General features: G+C 31.2%; 2 protein-coding genes and 1 long non-coding RNA gene across 4 annotated transcripts; 2 read left to right on the forward strand and 1 right to left on the reverse strand.

Moving 5' to 3' along the window:
- Positions 1-2,994: 2,994 nt before the first annotated feature.
- LOC149902428 (uncharacterized) lies at positions 2,995-3,838 on the reverse strand. The gene is made up of 2 exons (XR_016457528.1): positions 3,489-3,838; positions 2,995-3,235 (listed from the first exon to the last, which is right to left on the reverse strand). It is a non-coding gene; the product is annotated as an uncharacterized LOC149902428 (long non-coding RNA).
- Positions 3,839-4,305: 467 nt separating this feature from the next.
- Positions 4,306-5,777, forward strand: LOC149902429 (succinate dehydrogenase assembly factor 2-B, mitochondrial-like). The gene is made up of 3 exons (XM_090109929.1): positions 4,306-4,465; positions 4,563-4,696; positions 5,038-5,777. The coding sequence occupies exons 1-3, from the start codon at positions 4,448-4,450 to the stop codon at positions 5,306-5,308; spliced, it is 423 nt and encodes a 140-aa protein (XP_089966055.1). The 5' UTR covers positions 4,306-4,447; the 3' UTR covers positions 5,309-5,777.
- On the forward strand, positions 5,691-15,533 carry Bcat (Branched chain amino acid transaminase). 2 transcript variants are annotated; one of them, XM_090109928.1, is made up of 9 exons: positions 5,691-5,830; positions 5,905-5,963; positions 10,265-10,453; positions 10,826-11,035; positions 11,528-11,758; positions 12,302-12,485; positions 13,432-13,554; positions 13,904-14,058; positions 14,467-15,533. In XM_090109928.1, the coding sequence occupies exons 3-9, from the start codon at positions 10,301-10,303 to the stop codon at positions 14,653-14,655; spliced, it is 1,245 nt and encodes a 414-aa protein (XP_089966054.1). In that variant the 5' UTR covers positions 5,691-5,830; positions 5,905-5,963; positions 10,265-10,300; the 3' UTR covers positions 14,656-15,533. The 2 variants fall into 2 exon arrangements, with proteins under 2 accessions (XP_089966054.1, XP_089966053.1); XM_090109927.1 differs by lacking the exons at positions 5,691-5,830; positions 5,905-5,963 and adding an exon at positions 7,494-7,849.
- The last annotated feature ends 321 nt before the right edge of the window (positions 15,534-15,854 follow it).

Consider the following 15,854-nt stretch of genomic DNA (forward strand, 5'->3'; position numbering starts at 1 on the left):
TGGTGGCTGTAATTTACAAAAAATATTTAAAATAAAATGAGATAAAATCTTACCATTTACATTAGAACCTCCTTTACCATGAGTCAGGACTCTGAGATTTGTTTCTAATTCAGACAAGTTCTTATGTAATTTATTAGAATATAAATCATCTCCCTGTAAATAACAATTAAGAATTATATTTTCAGTAGGTAGGTGTATTATTATCATGTATTGCATAATGTAAACACTCACACTTGCAAGCAGTGGGCCATAGATCTGACGCAAGATTTGATATAATGATTCTTCTGCACTTCTTGTTAAAGTAACTATATTTATGTTTTGTATTGCATCATCTTTAGTCAGATTATCTGCTACAGTTTTGTAGAATATTATTGATTTGTTTCTGTTAGGTTCAATCTGAAATTGGAAAAGATAATGTTTATAATGATCCACTCATCATCCAATTATTTACTAGATGTCAATAAAAAAAGGTATAAAATTTTAAATAGAAATGTAAGAAATCAGGTCAACATTCTGCATCCTTTTTTTAAACTTATAAAACATGTTGTATATTTTTTAGTTAGCATGTTTATTGTTTTAAAACATACAAATTCGTGATTGGTACTTGTTAATTAATAAATTCCTTATCATACCTAGTTTTTGTTTAAAGATTTATAGATAATGACGGTTGATGTAGGTACATAACTCAAACCTAATGAGTAGGATACTTATCTAAATATAATATATTTTATTACGAACAAACTTACTTTAGTGTAGAACACCAGCAGTTCATTATTTAAGCAAGTTTGAAGGAGGAGTACTTGTGAATTGTGTATGAATTCAAGTAATAATTCTTCACAATTCTCATTTAACTTCAAAGGACTTTTATAGAAATTAGCTGGAAAATAATTGAATAATAATTATAGGTACAATTAACTGTCGGGAATTATGGTTTAAGCAGATTAGGGAATAGTAGTCAGTAGATCACAAGTGTGCGGTTAGTTTGATAGCACTTTTTTTTTTGAAAAAATGATTTTTATTAAAGTTTTCATACCAGTTGTAGTCAAAATAAATTCACGTATATCGGACATAATAACAAAATCTTCATTACACCTTTATATTTATTGAGTTTAGCAAAACAACGAAATTTTCTGAAAAAAACTATCCGTATTTGTATACAAAGTTCAAATTTGTTACCATGGTTACTGTACGAATCAGAATCTAATCTTTTTTCGGTTTAAATAATACGGATACGGATACATGTTAATTGGTATAAAAAAAATAAAAAATAATGAATAATTCTATTCCTTTCCTCTGCATAAGAGAATATCTGAAGGTACATAATACACTGGTACCTCATATTATGTACCTTCAGATATTAAACATAATACATTCAATCCAACTAAAGAGATAGTTAATGTCACTATAAATTAACTGTTGTAACGTGGTTGTAACTTAGGTAATTTGTTTACAGGGGCCGTATTATGACCTCTTATTTCCAAACAGTTGGAAAAAACGGCGTCGCCGTGAATTGGGCTGACTGAAAAAATCTATTATGAAAACAAGGGCGTTTGTCCACTACAAGGAATTTTACGGTACGGCATTCCGATTTTTTACGGTCCGGTATGGCACGCAATTAATCTAAATACTAGCTTGTGCACTATACGTAATTTTACTGTCCGACATTTTACTTTTCCCTATTCCGGATGGTTTTTTGAGTTTACGAGTCGCTGTAGGTATAATTGTTTTCGAGTGCCCACTTGCTTGGATTTTACTCTTTTTATTGCATATGCCAATATTGAAAGCAAGCTCTTGTTTTACTTTCATTTAGTTGGCAATGAGATTTGAGAAGTCGGTATTGTTATTTTATATACATTGACCAAGCATTGACCTATAATTATTATCTAAGTAAGTGTTGGTAAGTTAAAGTTCAAGTGGGCATAGATTTAGCTCCTCGTCACCGATTATAATAAATAAGTGAAACACGCATTTTAAATCTCTTACGGAACTTTACTTTTTATTATAACGAAGTAATATAATATTTCACCTTCTATATTTTTACTCGTTTCTTGTAAAATGCGAAAACAATCATTTATGATAGCATTATACCGCCATACTTCCTTGAACTGTACCCACCTGTACCGCACTGATCCGAGTAAAGACGGACAGGTGCACAAGCAAATCATCGGTTTTTTCATGCCACACTGGACCGTAAAAAATCGGAATGCCGGACAGTAAAATTCCTTATAGTGCACAAGCGCCCGAGTAACCAGATAATACCGTTTATTACTGTGCCGCCATCGTAGACAGAGAATCCAATAGACACCGGCAATGCGTGTCGCAGAAAGAGATAAAAAAGAATTGTTCACAATATTTAGGGTTACCATGTGAGGGAAAATTTACCCCGCAATTTGTAAGATACAAATCTCTCAATATCATTATTCACATAACATAAGTGGATAATAATGAGATATCCACATTACATACTTACATGTTTATACTAATATTATAAAGAGAAAATGTTTGTAATTATGTATGTATGGTTTTCGGAGCGCAGCTAGTATATAATAAACATATTACTTTTAGATGGGTAATACATATTATGTATATACACATACCTATATATTATATAATCCATACTATATAATATTATAAATGCGAAAGTAACTCTGTCTGTCTGTCTGTTACTCAATCACGCCTAAACTACTAAAACAATTTGCATGAAATTTGGTATGTAGATATTTTGATACCTGAGAAAGGACATAGGCTACCTTTTATTGCGAAATGTGTACCACGGGCGAAGCCGGGGTGGACCACTAGTATGTATAATATATATCATTATCATAGTCCCATATAAAAATGTGTATGTAATGATAATGTAGATGAAAACTCGATTGTTCATTATTTTTTATAAAATAAAATAAAAAAAATAAAAGAATGTTTATTTTCGTAAGTATTAACAGATACACACGTTAATTATATTGACCGACCCGCGAACGCGCAAAAAAAACGAAATTTACTTAATAATAATTTATTGTAATAAAAAAATTACATTTAAATTATCTCTAACTTAATTAACTACGTCCCTCCGGTTCAATGTTGGAAGTTGGAACCAAGAGTGTCCATTGTCTTCGGCGGGGCAGCGTCGCGGTGGTGGTGATTGCCGTAATACTTTCTAACCTTCGGTTTTGGTTTCCAATCTGTTCATCCTGTAGCTACAATCCAAATTTGTCGTAAATTATCCGGTTCAGGAAAACTGGAACAAGCCATTGAATATTTCAGATATTTAATTAAATACACACTGCAGAATATATATTATTATTTCCCATAATAGTGGGTAACAATTTGTAGAAAAGTTGGCAACACAAAATTTTTTAGGTTAAAATTTATAATTGTTATTTTTGTGGTTTTTAAACAATGTATTCAAGTCAACAGCACGTGATACACAATATATTAACACGCTGAAATATCATGAAGGCCTATAAACTGATAAAGAGTTGTATACTTACGAGTGAAAAGACAATCCAGGCATTTTCGTTCCACTATCACTTTAACACCCTTTAACGCTACACCGCACCATGGTATTATTTTATAAGGTATTAACAGTAAGTCTAAATCATTAAAAACCAAACATACCATGAATTACGTAACTTAGAACATGTAAAAACTATATTTTTAGGGAAGACGATAGTTAGCTGTCAAACTTTGTTTAGCAAAGTAGGTTTCTTTTCTTGAAAAAAGTGGCACGCTGGGTGAAACAAAAAATTTTATCGTTCTCTCTCATTTCTTTACACAACACCGGCATAAGTTGCTCTTTTTCTTGTGTGAATGCGACATAAACTATCAATTTGTCTATTGGTTTCTCCTCAGAGGAATAATAGGTTTATTCCTCTGAGGGTTTCTCTGTCTACGGCCGCCATCTTCAAAAACGACATCAAATGACAGAACCGTGAGTGTGTTGCTTGGTGTGGTTATAATTTTTCCCTATGTACAATAATTTTGACTATGCCATTTCAATAATTTAAACTACACATATACATTTTAATTATGCAATCATGCAACTTCATTGCTCAGGCACTTGAATATCTGAAGAAAATTAAGAAGTTTCCTAAAAAATAGGAGATCAGCTACTCGCCTTTTTTGTAAATTCTCTGAAACAAAGGAGATTTTTGCGTCGGCCACCTTTATTGCCTCAAAAGTAAAAACAATACGGATTCTTTGTTCTGAGACGTCTACGCCCCTCTGACACTGACAATATGTCATCTGTGCTGTCAAACAATCGAACGGCGAAAAAATTTGCCAATTGCCTGACTGAAAAAGTGAAAATCTTCCTGCTATCAATCAAGATAAAAACATTATGTAATATTATTATCATTTGTCAAGAAAAATTGGAGAATTGGGATCGTTCGTAATAATTTGCGTTCGTAATATAATTTTGCTCCAAGTTACCGTGCCGAAAATAATCAAAATGATGCGTTTACGTTGTGTATGTAATGAAATTGTTATTATGATGTCCTTATTTAAACAGGTGAGATATAAGACTATTGAGAAATAATTTAAAACGTATATTACACAATTTTCAGGCTATGAACACCGTAAAAATGATTCGCGGCAGTCGATTCATGAGTGGCACTACTCAATCTGTGGATACAACTTATATGGAAATTCCTGTGTACAACGTAGACAAACCACAAGCATTAGACAAGAGGAAGGCAAGGTATTTCCAAATTCTATTTAAACATTTTAACCCCTTGACGGCCCGATCGGGCCACGACACAATAGATTTTCTATTGTGTCTGTGATTCCGGGGGCTGAGGGACTAATGATACTAACCGCAGGACATTAGTCAAAATTTCGTTCATAGCTGCCAACTGTTATCCAATAGATTCTTCTATTTAAACATAATATACCTATCATCCAAACTCCATGTGAAATCTCACAAACAAAAATATGTATTTCTAGTACAAGCTGTTCTTTTTGAAATGTATTTAATCAATAAGAAAATTTTAGTTTGAAGAATATTACTGATGAATAACATCAAATTTTCCTATATTTCAGACTTCAGTACCAGTCCCGTAAACGGGGCATGCTGGAGAATGATCTTCTACTCAGCACTTTTGCTAAGAAGTACTTGGATGGTTTTTCCGAGGAACAAACTATGATGTATGATCGTCTTATCAACTCTCCGACCAATGACTGGGATATATTTTACTGGATCGTGGAGAAGAAGCCAACACCTTTAGAGTTTGACAATGAGATAATGAATATGCTTAAAAAACATGCCAAGAATGAGGAGCGTGTAGTTCTTTCACAACCAGATTTATATTGAAATGATCAGATGCTTAATTCTATTAGACATTGAACTTAAAGTATTAAATATATAGATCTTAAATTTTAATCTTTAATTGTTTATCTTTGGCAGAACATCTTCAGATAACAAAAATATTATTTAACTTTTTAAGACAGGATGGCATTTAGATATACATTCTTTGATAGTGATAACAGAAAATATTTTTGCAATTCTTGAGATACAAATATATATACAATTATTTTTAAATAGTATTGAGAAATTATTATTTATTTAATATTTTACACTGTATTACATAATTGTTATATTATGCTTTTGATAAAGAAGTATACTATTTGCTTTAGGTTGAATGTTAAATAAACTAATTGAATTTGCATCAACTATAATAAAAGTAAAAGTTTTATTCAGACCTTTGTGTGCACAATGGACTTGTCATTTATTTTAAAAGTTAGAAATTAGAAATTAATTTCAAATAAAATTATTTAGCATGTATGTGTTTTCATTACATAAAATTAAGCTTTTTTATCCTGATAATTGATGAAGGTAATATAATTTTTTTTATCAAATTCTTTTGTTTAGAAAGTACTTGTGTTAAATCCGAATAATTTTAATTTCAGAACAATGAAGGAAAATGATTCATCTTGAAATGTCTGCAAGCAAAAAATGAATTATTCAGGTGAGCATCCTAAGTCATACTAGTATAATAAGATATCATTTCATTTTCAGTGTTGTAAAATAGACAAAGAACCAAACAAAACTTATATTCTAGTGTGAACATACAGTATTTCCATAATAATCCAATTTTTTTCTTATTTTTTTGTTACATAATCTGTTCCATTGCATAATCTATTTTTAACATTCATAAGAAAAGCTCAGTCATTTGTTCTATTTTAATAACCTTGCGCTTGCGGGTTCACTTGCACTGTTGTGTATCAAATTTCACTCCCTGTTCAAAGTTTTACTCCCTTTAAGTTTTGTTTCCGCCATTTTATGTTCTTCTTAAAGGCTCTTAAATACACAATTTTCTGACTCTCCTTACTTCCATTCAGCAGTTTAGAAGCTATAAATATATATCAGTCAGACAAATAACTATCACATTAAATTTTTATTATAAAAACTAACGAACGGTTTACATCATCTTCAGGTTAGTCTGTGCAGATATTTACATGCACAGCATTGAAGAACAATATTAATTTAAACAAAACAATACAAAAAACATAATACAGTGTATTGTTATTGGTATGTGGATAGCATTATTTGCCCATTATATGGAGGGGTTTAAAGGATCGTTAGTCGAAATTTTAAATTTTATGAATAATTTTTATAGATTATCTATACAGGGTGTCCCACTATCGGTATACTAAGCGCGAAGGGACTTGTAGTTTTGCATACACTGATCATGTAAAAAATACTTAAACAAAAAAATTGCGACAAAAATTTTTTGCTAAATTTTTCCTTAAAATCCATGATTTCTTCTCTAACTTCGCGCAGCCGGCATATACCGCTTCGCTAATGTGAGCATTTTGTCTTTGAAAACATAATCTTTAAAGAAAGCTCACGTGCGGGTGGCAAAGTTGGGCAGGTTGCTTGTTAGGGTAAAAATGCGTCTGAAATTTTATAAGTATTTTTTACGTACTCAGCGTATACAAAACTATAACCTCCTTTGAGCTTAGTATACCAACAGTGGGACACCCGGTATACAATGGATATATTTAATTTTTTTGACTTAATAACGATCAAATAAATTTCAAAATCACCGATATTTTAGACTGAATTTTTTACGTATTTTCAATTATGAGATCCTATCGATCCTTCGATTAATAATGAATATGAATTCATAAATAATAATTTGATTATATGAGATGACTTAAACTAAAATACTGAATCAATAGAAAAGCAGCCATTCTCTCTGTTAGATAGCAGCTCCCTACTGACTACTCCCTCCTAGATCTGCCACTACTGTTGCTGCGATATTCTATAAGCTACTACGCCGCAGAAAGCTATATCTGCAACCAATAGTACAGATGAATTATCAAGCGTCATTAATGTAATATAATTCGTGATGTAAAGAGTAGGTGAGCGTCGTTTCTTTAATATGATTACCATATTCATTTAAATGTATATGAGGTGGATTGTCGGTGACCCATTACAAACGTCGCGACCCCTAGCGCCACTTCAGGAGCTACGCAGTCGTTTGGCGCTCCCCGTTGTTAAAGCGCATGTCACCTAAATAAATGTGCGTAATCCTTATTTTGATAACTTCTGGTGCGTTATCAAGTGATGCTTTATAATTTGCGTTGATTATGAATGACTACAGCAAAGGTCAGGCCACAATCTTATCTTCTGCTCTTTAAATGTTTGTGCTGTAGATCAATTGAAGTCAGTTTACTAAGAGCAACTATTGAATAAAGTTTTCGAGATATTATATTCGAGATCTGTATATATTTTCGTATAAAAAAAAAATAAGTGACGAAACAACAGTGTTGCGAAACGATATAAAGTGATATTTTTTGTGAATTAATATTAATTGTGAATTTTAAAATGCCTCTTCGTCGTAGTAAGGTAAGATATAGGTTTGTCTTCTTCCCAAACTCTTCCTATCTGTTCTTTTTGATTGCCTTGAGGTTTATTTCTTTTTATTGTAGGGGTTGTCTGATAGAGATAGCTAACAAGTGATAAGACGGCTTTTTGCAAATTGATTGACTTATGTTTTTTCTTTCTAAGTAATTTTGACTCATTCATATTTCATTTTCCATCTGGTAAAACTGTTATTTTAATTCTTGAAACAAGACCACGTAGATACATTATTATTTATTGATGTAAGTAGGTTTATCGAATTAAAATAATTATTCCAGATAATAATTATTTAACATCTTTTTCTATTTGATTTGAAATCTGTATAAATAAAAAATAACATCACCTACAATTATTATTAATTATATTAGTATCATTTAATATTTGTGATGCATAAACATAGTACCTATGATAAATAATGACAAGGCAACGATTATCTAATAATTTGTTGGTCATTTTGGTCCAATTTACAATTTGTATCCGAATCGAAATTCATTTATATATTTGTATACTCTTTAGAATAAATAATATTATGTTAATATTAAATTTAAGTAGAGTTTATAACAGCAATATTCGATGACGATTGGGAAAGAAAATTGTTCATTCAGTGAATATAAATAAATCAAAATAATGTAGTTAAATACATAAACAAATATTATTTTCTTTTAATTATTATTTTTTAAGTTTAAATAAAGTCCAGTCATATTATATTCTGAGCGTCTGAACTCAATACACTCTTGACCCTTATTGTATTAAAAACTAGCGGTCCGCCCCGGCTTCGCCCGTGGTACATATTTACGTTTTCTCTACATAAAAACCATCCTCGTACTTCAAGGAATGTAATAAAAAAAGAATTATCGAAATCGGTTCAGCCGTTCTCGAGTTATGCGCTTACCAACACATTTTGCGATTCATTTTTATATATAAGAAAGAAGATTATCTCTCTATAGTACATTATTAGTATTACATATAATAAAATCAACAAAAAATGGTATTCTGTTTGAGCGCCAATAGAAGAGCAATAAATAATACCTACTGAATTGGTCTATCCGAACAATGGTTTTATTAGTTAAAAATTAAAATCTCATAATGTGAGAATATTGACTTGTTTATCGTAGAAGTAACCACCTAAGCATAAATTTGATTCTAAGCTTAGAGTTACTTAATAAGTAACTTATAAAGTTCTATTATCTTCTAGTATCTAGAGTTGAAAATTGTTCTGCCTCAGCACGCGTGTTTGCCCGAACCGACGCGATATGAAAATAATTAATTATTCTATTATCATTTAAAATTTTACCCTTGCTGTCTTCATTCAAATTACATTTAATTTAAAGACTAGAGACTAACACTAAATGCATTGCACACATTAACAACACAGTTTTATTTGCCTACCTACTTTTATTAGAATGACGCCAATTTTAATAAAATTACCAGACTAACCAGTTAATTTGCTTTCATACAGATTATAATAATTATTGTTTATCTTCAACGTTTTTTACTGATAAACATGTGACCTATTTAAACATAATAAAATTTTAATCTTTAGGTAGGTATTAAAACAGAAAAATTAACTTGTATCTTTTGTTTCAATGTTATCGATTTTTAAGCCTGTCCATATTGTACAGGACCTCACCCCTCTTCCCGTTGATAGAATCTTTATTAATGCATATTAATGAATTAACTTATAAGAAAAAATGCATGTGATTAACACCTAGTCTTAACAATATTCAGAATTTCATTATCACGGTCGCCTAACTACAATAATCATATTTCTACTATCTTTTTTGATTTAAGGTAGAGTCTATCTTATAGCTATTTTATTTATGAGGTCTCTTTGTTAGTCATGTTGTATCTTCTATGAAAACAATAAATACAAAGGCATATCAGAAATCAGAATTACGCTGAAGAAGTATAGAGAGAATCGTTGTATTTACATTTTCTTCAAAAATACTTGTAATGTAAGGTTTTTAAAATTTTCTTTCATCCACTGATGTGCCATTTTGAATATCAGTATGAAGAAAGTTAACCGAATAATGAATAGGTTAACAAAAAACAAAACTATGATAAGCGTCGGTTAAGCGGTTTTCGAATGTTGTTCATAATTTTGGCACGTTAATTAATTAATTCGTGAATTAAAACAAAGTTTAATTCACGTATAGAGGTAACGAACTACATAAATTAAATCAATTATGTTAATGGGACGCTCAAAGTATTCTACAATATTCGTAGAGTTTAACCGTTAATTTGACATTATGGTTTAATTCAATTTTAAAAAGTTGTGCCAAAATTATAAAGAAATATAAGTAGGTATTCCAGATTTTACAAAAAATATTTCTCAACCTACGCGCTCATAATACATAATCTAATGTCACCTTAAATTGTAGAAAAATCATTCTATTGCAGGTTCTAGTAAAATGGATCTACGAGAACCAGCACAAGATGCAGAATCTGCGTCGCTGCAGTTCGACGCTTCGTTACAAAGAATTGGAGGAAAGCAATGTTCAACCGCTAGAGCAAGTTGCGCCCGTAACGTCAGCGGCCGCGCCCGCACACAAGCCACGCCCAGATGTCACACCAGAAACTTCCTTCAAGGTAATCATATGCACAGACATGAAACGAAACGTCGTATTTTGGGGCTCATTATTATTCGCTATTACAATTTTGTTGTTTTCAAATAAGTTAGTAGTGTATGCAAATTACTGTTTTTGGTTCTAATTTTAATTTATATAATTTGTGAAATGTATAATATAATGTAATTTGTTGACAACAACGTCTGCACATTGTTTTTGAACGAAACTTGTAAACTCTTAGTTAGGATCGTTCATTACCGATTTATAAAAAATTTCAATAAATAAAATAATAGTATTAAATAGATTCATATCTATTGTAAAGTGCATTATGTTAATAGTATAATCACAAAGAAATAGCTTGTTATTCACTTATATACCATATCTTTTATTACAGTATGACGACCTACAAGTGTCGTTGGCTGCACCTTACCAACTACAGCGCAAACCAGACGCGAACGATTTGGGATTTGGAAAATATTTTACGGATCACATGCTCAAAATTAATTATTACCAAGAGCTTGGTGGTTGGCAGAAACCTGAAATCACACCCTTTGAGCACTTAACGATACACCCAGCGGCGAAAGCCCTACATTATGCTGTTCAAGTGAGTTTTATATTCATGTTTTTACTAATTGGTTTCTAAGATACATTAGATCTATCTAGAAAAGTAGGATTCACTGACTAGGTCACTAACTCAATATCAGAAAAATGCTCCTAAAAGGATACTTTATCTTCTTATATATAAAAATGAATCGCAAAATGTGTTGGTAAGCGCATAACTCGAGAACGGCTGAACCGATTTCGATAATTCTTTTTTTATTATATTCCTTGAAGTACGAGGATGGTTTTTATGTAGAGAAAACGTAAACATGTACCACGGGCGAAGCCGGGGCGGACCGCTAGTTAGTTATACATTGCAATACTAAATCACTAAAACATATAAATTGCCTACTTTTAGATTTTTTCCTCTTGCGCAAGAGGAAATGACATTGTAAGAAGTAAAAAAAATCTTATAAATAAAACAAACACATCATAATTTTAAACGACGTAGTAAATAAAAAATGTGTCGTATTTAATCAAATGGTATTTTTTTTAGTTGTTCGAAGGATTAAAAGCATACCGGGGGGTCGATGATAAGATAAGATTGTTTCGGCCTGAATTGAACATGGAAAGGATGAATCTCGCCGCCCAAAGGTCGGGTTTGCCGATGTTCGACGCTGAAGAGTTAATCAAATGCATCATTCGGCTCGTACAAATCGACCAGGAATGGGTGCCTCACTCGGAAACGTCGACGCTTTACATACGACCTACATTAATTGGCACTGAGGTATATTTCCTTCACATTTGTTGTTATTGTTTTCAATTGTACATTATCTACATTCTATAAACAAAGTTTAGCAATCCTAATATGCTTAATGAGCCCGTATGTGTGTTATTGCGATGTAAAGTGATTTATAGTAGCTGTTTAATTTGACGTTGATATTTTAGATATGATTACGAATTTCTGTTTAATTCATATAAAATATATTGAGTTACATTTTGATAAAATTAATTTATCATAGTTTTGTTTTTGAAACTAGTTAGTCATTACACAGTTATTCTCAGAACTTCATAACTTTTATGGATTAACAAACAAGGATGTAAACCATTAATAGCTTTGCGTAATTATTTCTCAAGATAACCATATATTTACTCAAGTTATTGCGCCTATAACAAAAATTTTTTCAAACGTAAATTCCCTTATCTAATAAGTTAATTACTTAAATGTTTTCAATACAATATAACGATTCGATTGTTATTGTTAAAAAATTATTGTTATGTTTAATCTTCAATGACACGGGCTTTTTAATTAATTTTTGATGGTTTTTAGCCTACGTTTGGGATAATAAAGCCAGAATCGGCAATGCTCTTTGCAATTCTAAGTCCAGTGAGTGCGTATTACAAGACGAATTCGGATGGAGCGGTGTCAATATACGCGGACCCGAATGTAGTCCGAGCGTTCCCTGGAGGCGTGGGCAATAGGAAAGTCGGCTCTAACTATGGGCCTACGATAGGTAAGCGTTTTTTACCTATTAAAAAAATAAAATAAATAAATAAATATTTCGGGACAATTTTCACACATATTAGTTTTAGGTGTTTATTGTTCAGAGCTGTGTAAATTTTTTAAGGTTTAAAGGATGAATGCCTTGATTTTAATTTTTAGGTAGTGTTTGTTTATGAATTATGATACTTTCTATTAATTAACAATGGTTGTAAATTAATAGTAAGTTTTATTATTAGTAATTATTATTAGATATTAGTAATATCTACGTTAAATAAGCTATACTTATAGGGATTATTGTAGTTGTAGTTCACGTGTGGCAATTATTCTACTGAAAAATTCAAATCTTACATAAATGTATGTACATTGAATTATATAGTGTTAAATAATGGTCTTTTTTATAGGGAAAACGCACAATGTTTAATCTAACATTACGTTATGAATACTTTTATTATGAAATGTAATTAGAACATTAGGTGTTAGCTGATAATTATATTGTTTGGTCTTGTGACGCATTATCAAAAATAATAAGATAAATTTTCGATAAAGGTATCATATGTTGTGTGTATTCCATTGTAAACAAAAGTTTAATTCCATGATATATTATTTCTTATTTAATAAGTGAGAGTTTTTGCAACATTGTTATTATTTAAAACGTAATGTAATAATTAACGTTAATTTGTTTTTTTATAATTACCAATTTTTGCATATTTCATACATGAATCACAAATTTTCTATGAACAACAATATAATATAATATGGAATAGAACCAAGAGTTCCAAATCAGGAAATAAACTTGTTCTTTACTTTATTTTGTATGATTACATTGCCTACATAAGTTTCATTGAACTACTTTCAAGCGTTAATTAAAATAATATAAACAGATATAATATAATGCGAAATTTCATCTGGACTTATAAGTGTGGATTATTAAAATGAGACCTATGTATGTTCTACAGAGATAACGTCGCGAGCTGCAAAATTAGGACATCAACAAGTATTATGGCTATTTGGGCCTAACCAAGAGCTGACTGAAGTCGGAGCTATGAATATCTTCATCGTTTACATCAATGAGCACGGAGGTTAGTTGAAAATATGCAATCTCGATTTACATATTTAGTGTCAATTATCTATTTCTTGTTAAAGTTTAATCGACTTATTTGACTTATTTTTCTTATTCTGGATTCATATGAATTGAATCTTTACATGCTCCCTTTTCAAACATCACGCGATCGAGCTGTTTCTATAAACACATACAAGATATGAATTCCCATAATTATCATTATCCGTGTAAGCGTACATATTGTCATGTTATCGCGCGGTTCTGACCCCGCGACCTGTAAATTCTCGTCCCGCATCTGAAGCAATAAACGGGGTCGCTCACATCATACAGATTATTCTAGACTAAACTCGTTTGTGCATTTCTTTTAGATAAACAGTTGAGCACGCCGCCATTAAATGGTCTCATACTGCCGGGAGTCACTCGACGGTCTATTTTGGAGTTAGCGAGCCAATGGGAAGATGTCACGGTCAAAGAGGAGGTTATAACTATGGAGCGGTTGATACAACTTAACAGCCAAGGCCGGGTATGTATCTTTAATTAAAAATGATTATCTTAAACTCGTATCATGTTTGTATGAATGAATTTGCTGTTTCAAAGTTGTATAATAATGAGAATACACGTAATTAGATCATTTGTAAAGATATAATTCCATAATTACCCCCCCTTAAAGGAAAAATTCAAGTCGTAGCCATTAAACTAATCAGTCAATTAACTTATCTTTATGGAGTGACTATTCTATTCAATCTCATCGTTGTTTTAATTCCACACAGTAAAACATTTTATTTATTCAAGCGATTTCTCTCTAAATACCATATTTACAGTTCAATAACTAGCAACACTGTAGTGCTAATGAAACAGATGCGTTTTCAATTCCGAGTTATTAAAATTATAATATTCAGATAAGATGTATGAAATGTATGTTTTATTACAGTTACTAGAGATGTTCGGAGCTGGCACGGCGGTTATCATAACGCCGATCAGTAACGTGGGTTACATGGACAGCAATATTTCCATCCCCACTATGCAACACACCTTACCTGTGTACCAACGACTAAAGGACACGCTATTGGCCATACAATATGGCCATATAGAACACCCGTACGCTAAAATCATATCATAGCGCAGTGCTTAACGACTTTGGTTTAAACTAGTGATATAGTGCAGTGGCGGCTAAACATTCTTGTTACATAACAAAGATATGTAAAACGATGTGTGATACGAAAAACATCGAACGATTTTCGCAAATAAACTTATCTCATTGTAAATATTATGAATAGGATTATGTTTTGAGTATACACGTGCCTTGAGTTTAGCTTTTGCGCGCTGATTTTAGGTTATTTTTACGAATTTACAAGGTCTATTTAGAAGTTCCACTGATGTTCCCTTTCCATATTCTAAGTATGCAACTCTGTAATTTTTTACAAAGTGTTGCTTAAAGATAATAACAGCTTTCTTAAAACAAGGTGTTGAACGAATATATCGTATTTTTGACGGAATTATATTGCTAGAAACTTGAACTAAATAATTTAGATTCAGTTTAAAAACTAGCGGGTAACAGTGACTTAATAAATGGAAGGGTCGAGGGTGAAATATATTTTTTTATTCTTATCATTAATTATTTTGAAAACAATCAAATAAATCAATCCTGATGTACATACTAATGATGCAGAAACTTATGAAAACAAATAAATCATAATTTATTGCCGTCTTGTATTTTCTAGCTACTGTTATTTATTTATCATATTCTATATCAGCTATTATAATATTATGTTTTTATATCCTAGTTATATATACACTATTATGTTCAGCGTAAATAAAATGTGGGTTTTCCTATACGTAAATAGTTACCTTGACTCGTTCCTAAATTTTAATAAGTATTTGATAAGAGACTATTTAAATGTTTAGTAGTCAAATTAAATGATGTAATAAATGTTATATATGTTATGGACGAGGTAATAATACATTGGGACATTTTGCATATGCCCGCGCATTAGTTACAACTTACAAGTCAATATTTAGGTAATTTTTGTCTTTGCGGGCACCGTATATCTACATAGTTTTACTGGTTACTGGCTTTTAATTATTGACCAAACTAATCTAGCGTACAAGTCGATGCTCTATAGTCTATGTAGTTTCAAATGCGGAACTAAACCCAATCTTTCGCTCTAAAATATATGTTTTCATGCTGCATAATGCACCGATATTATGAAGAAGCCCCTGTTTATTACTTGTCCATGACATACATATTTTAAATCAGTGCAATATAATGTGTCTAAGTGTATAGTTTTGTAGATAATGGCTGTAATGTGATCAGAATGT

Source organism: Colias eurytheme, chromosome 15 (assembly GCF_061535395.1).
Source record: "Colias eurytheme isolate Ceu_HAF_F1 chromosome 15, ilColEury1 Martin Lab GWU primary, whole genome shotgun sequence".
Lineage (NCBI taxonomy): Eukaryota > Metazoa > Arthropoda > Insecta > Lepidoptera > Pieridae > Colias > Colias eurytheme.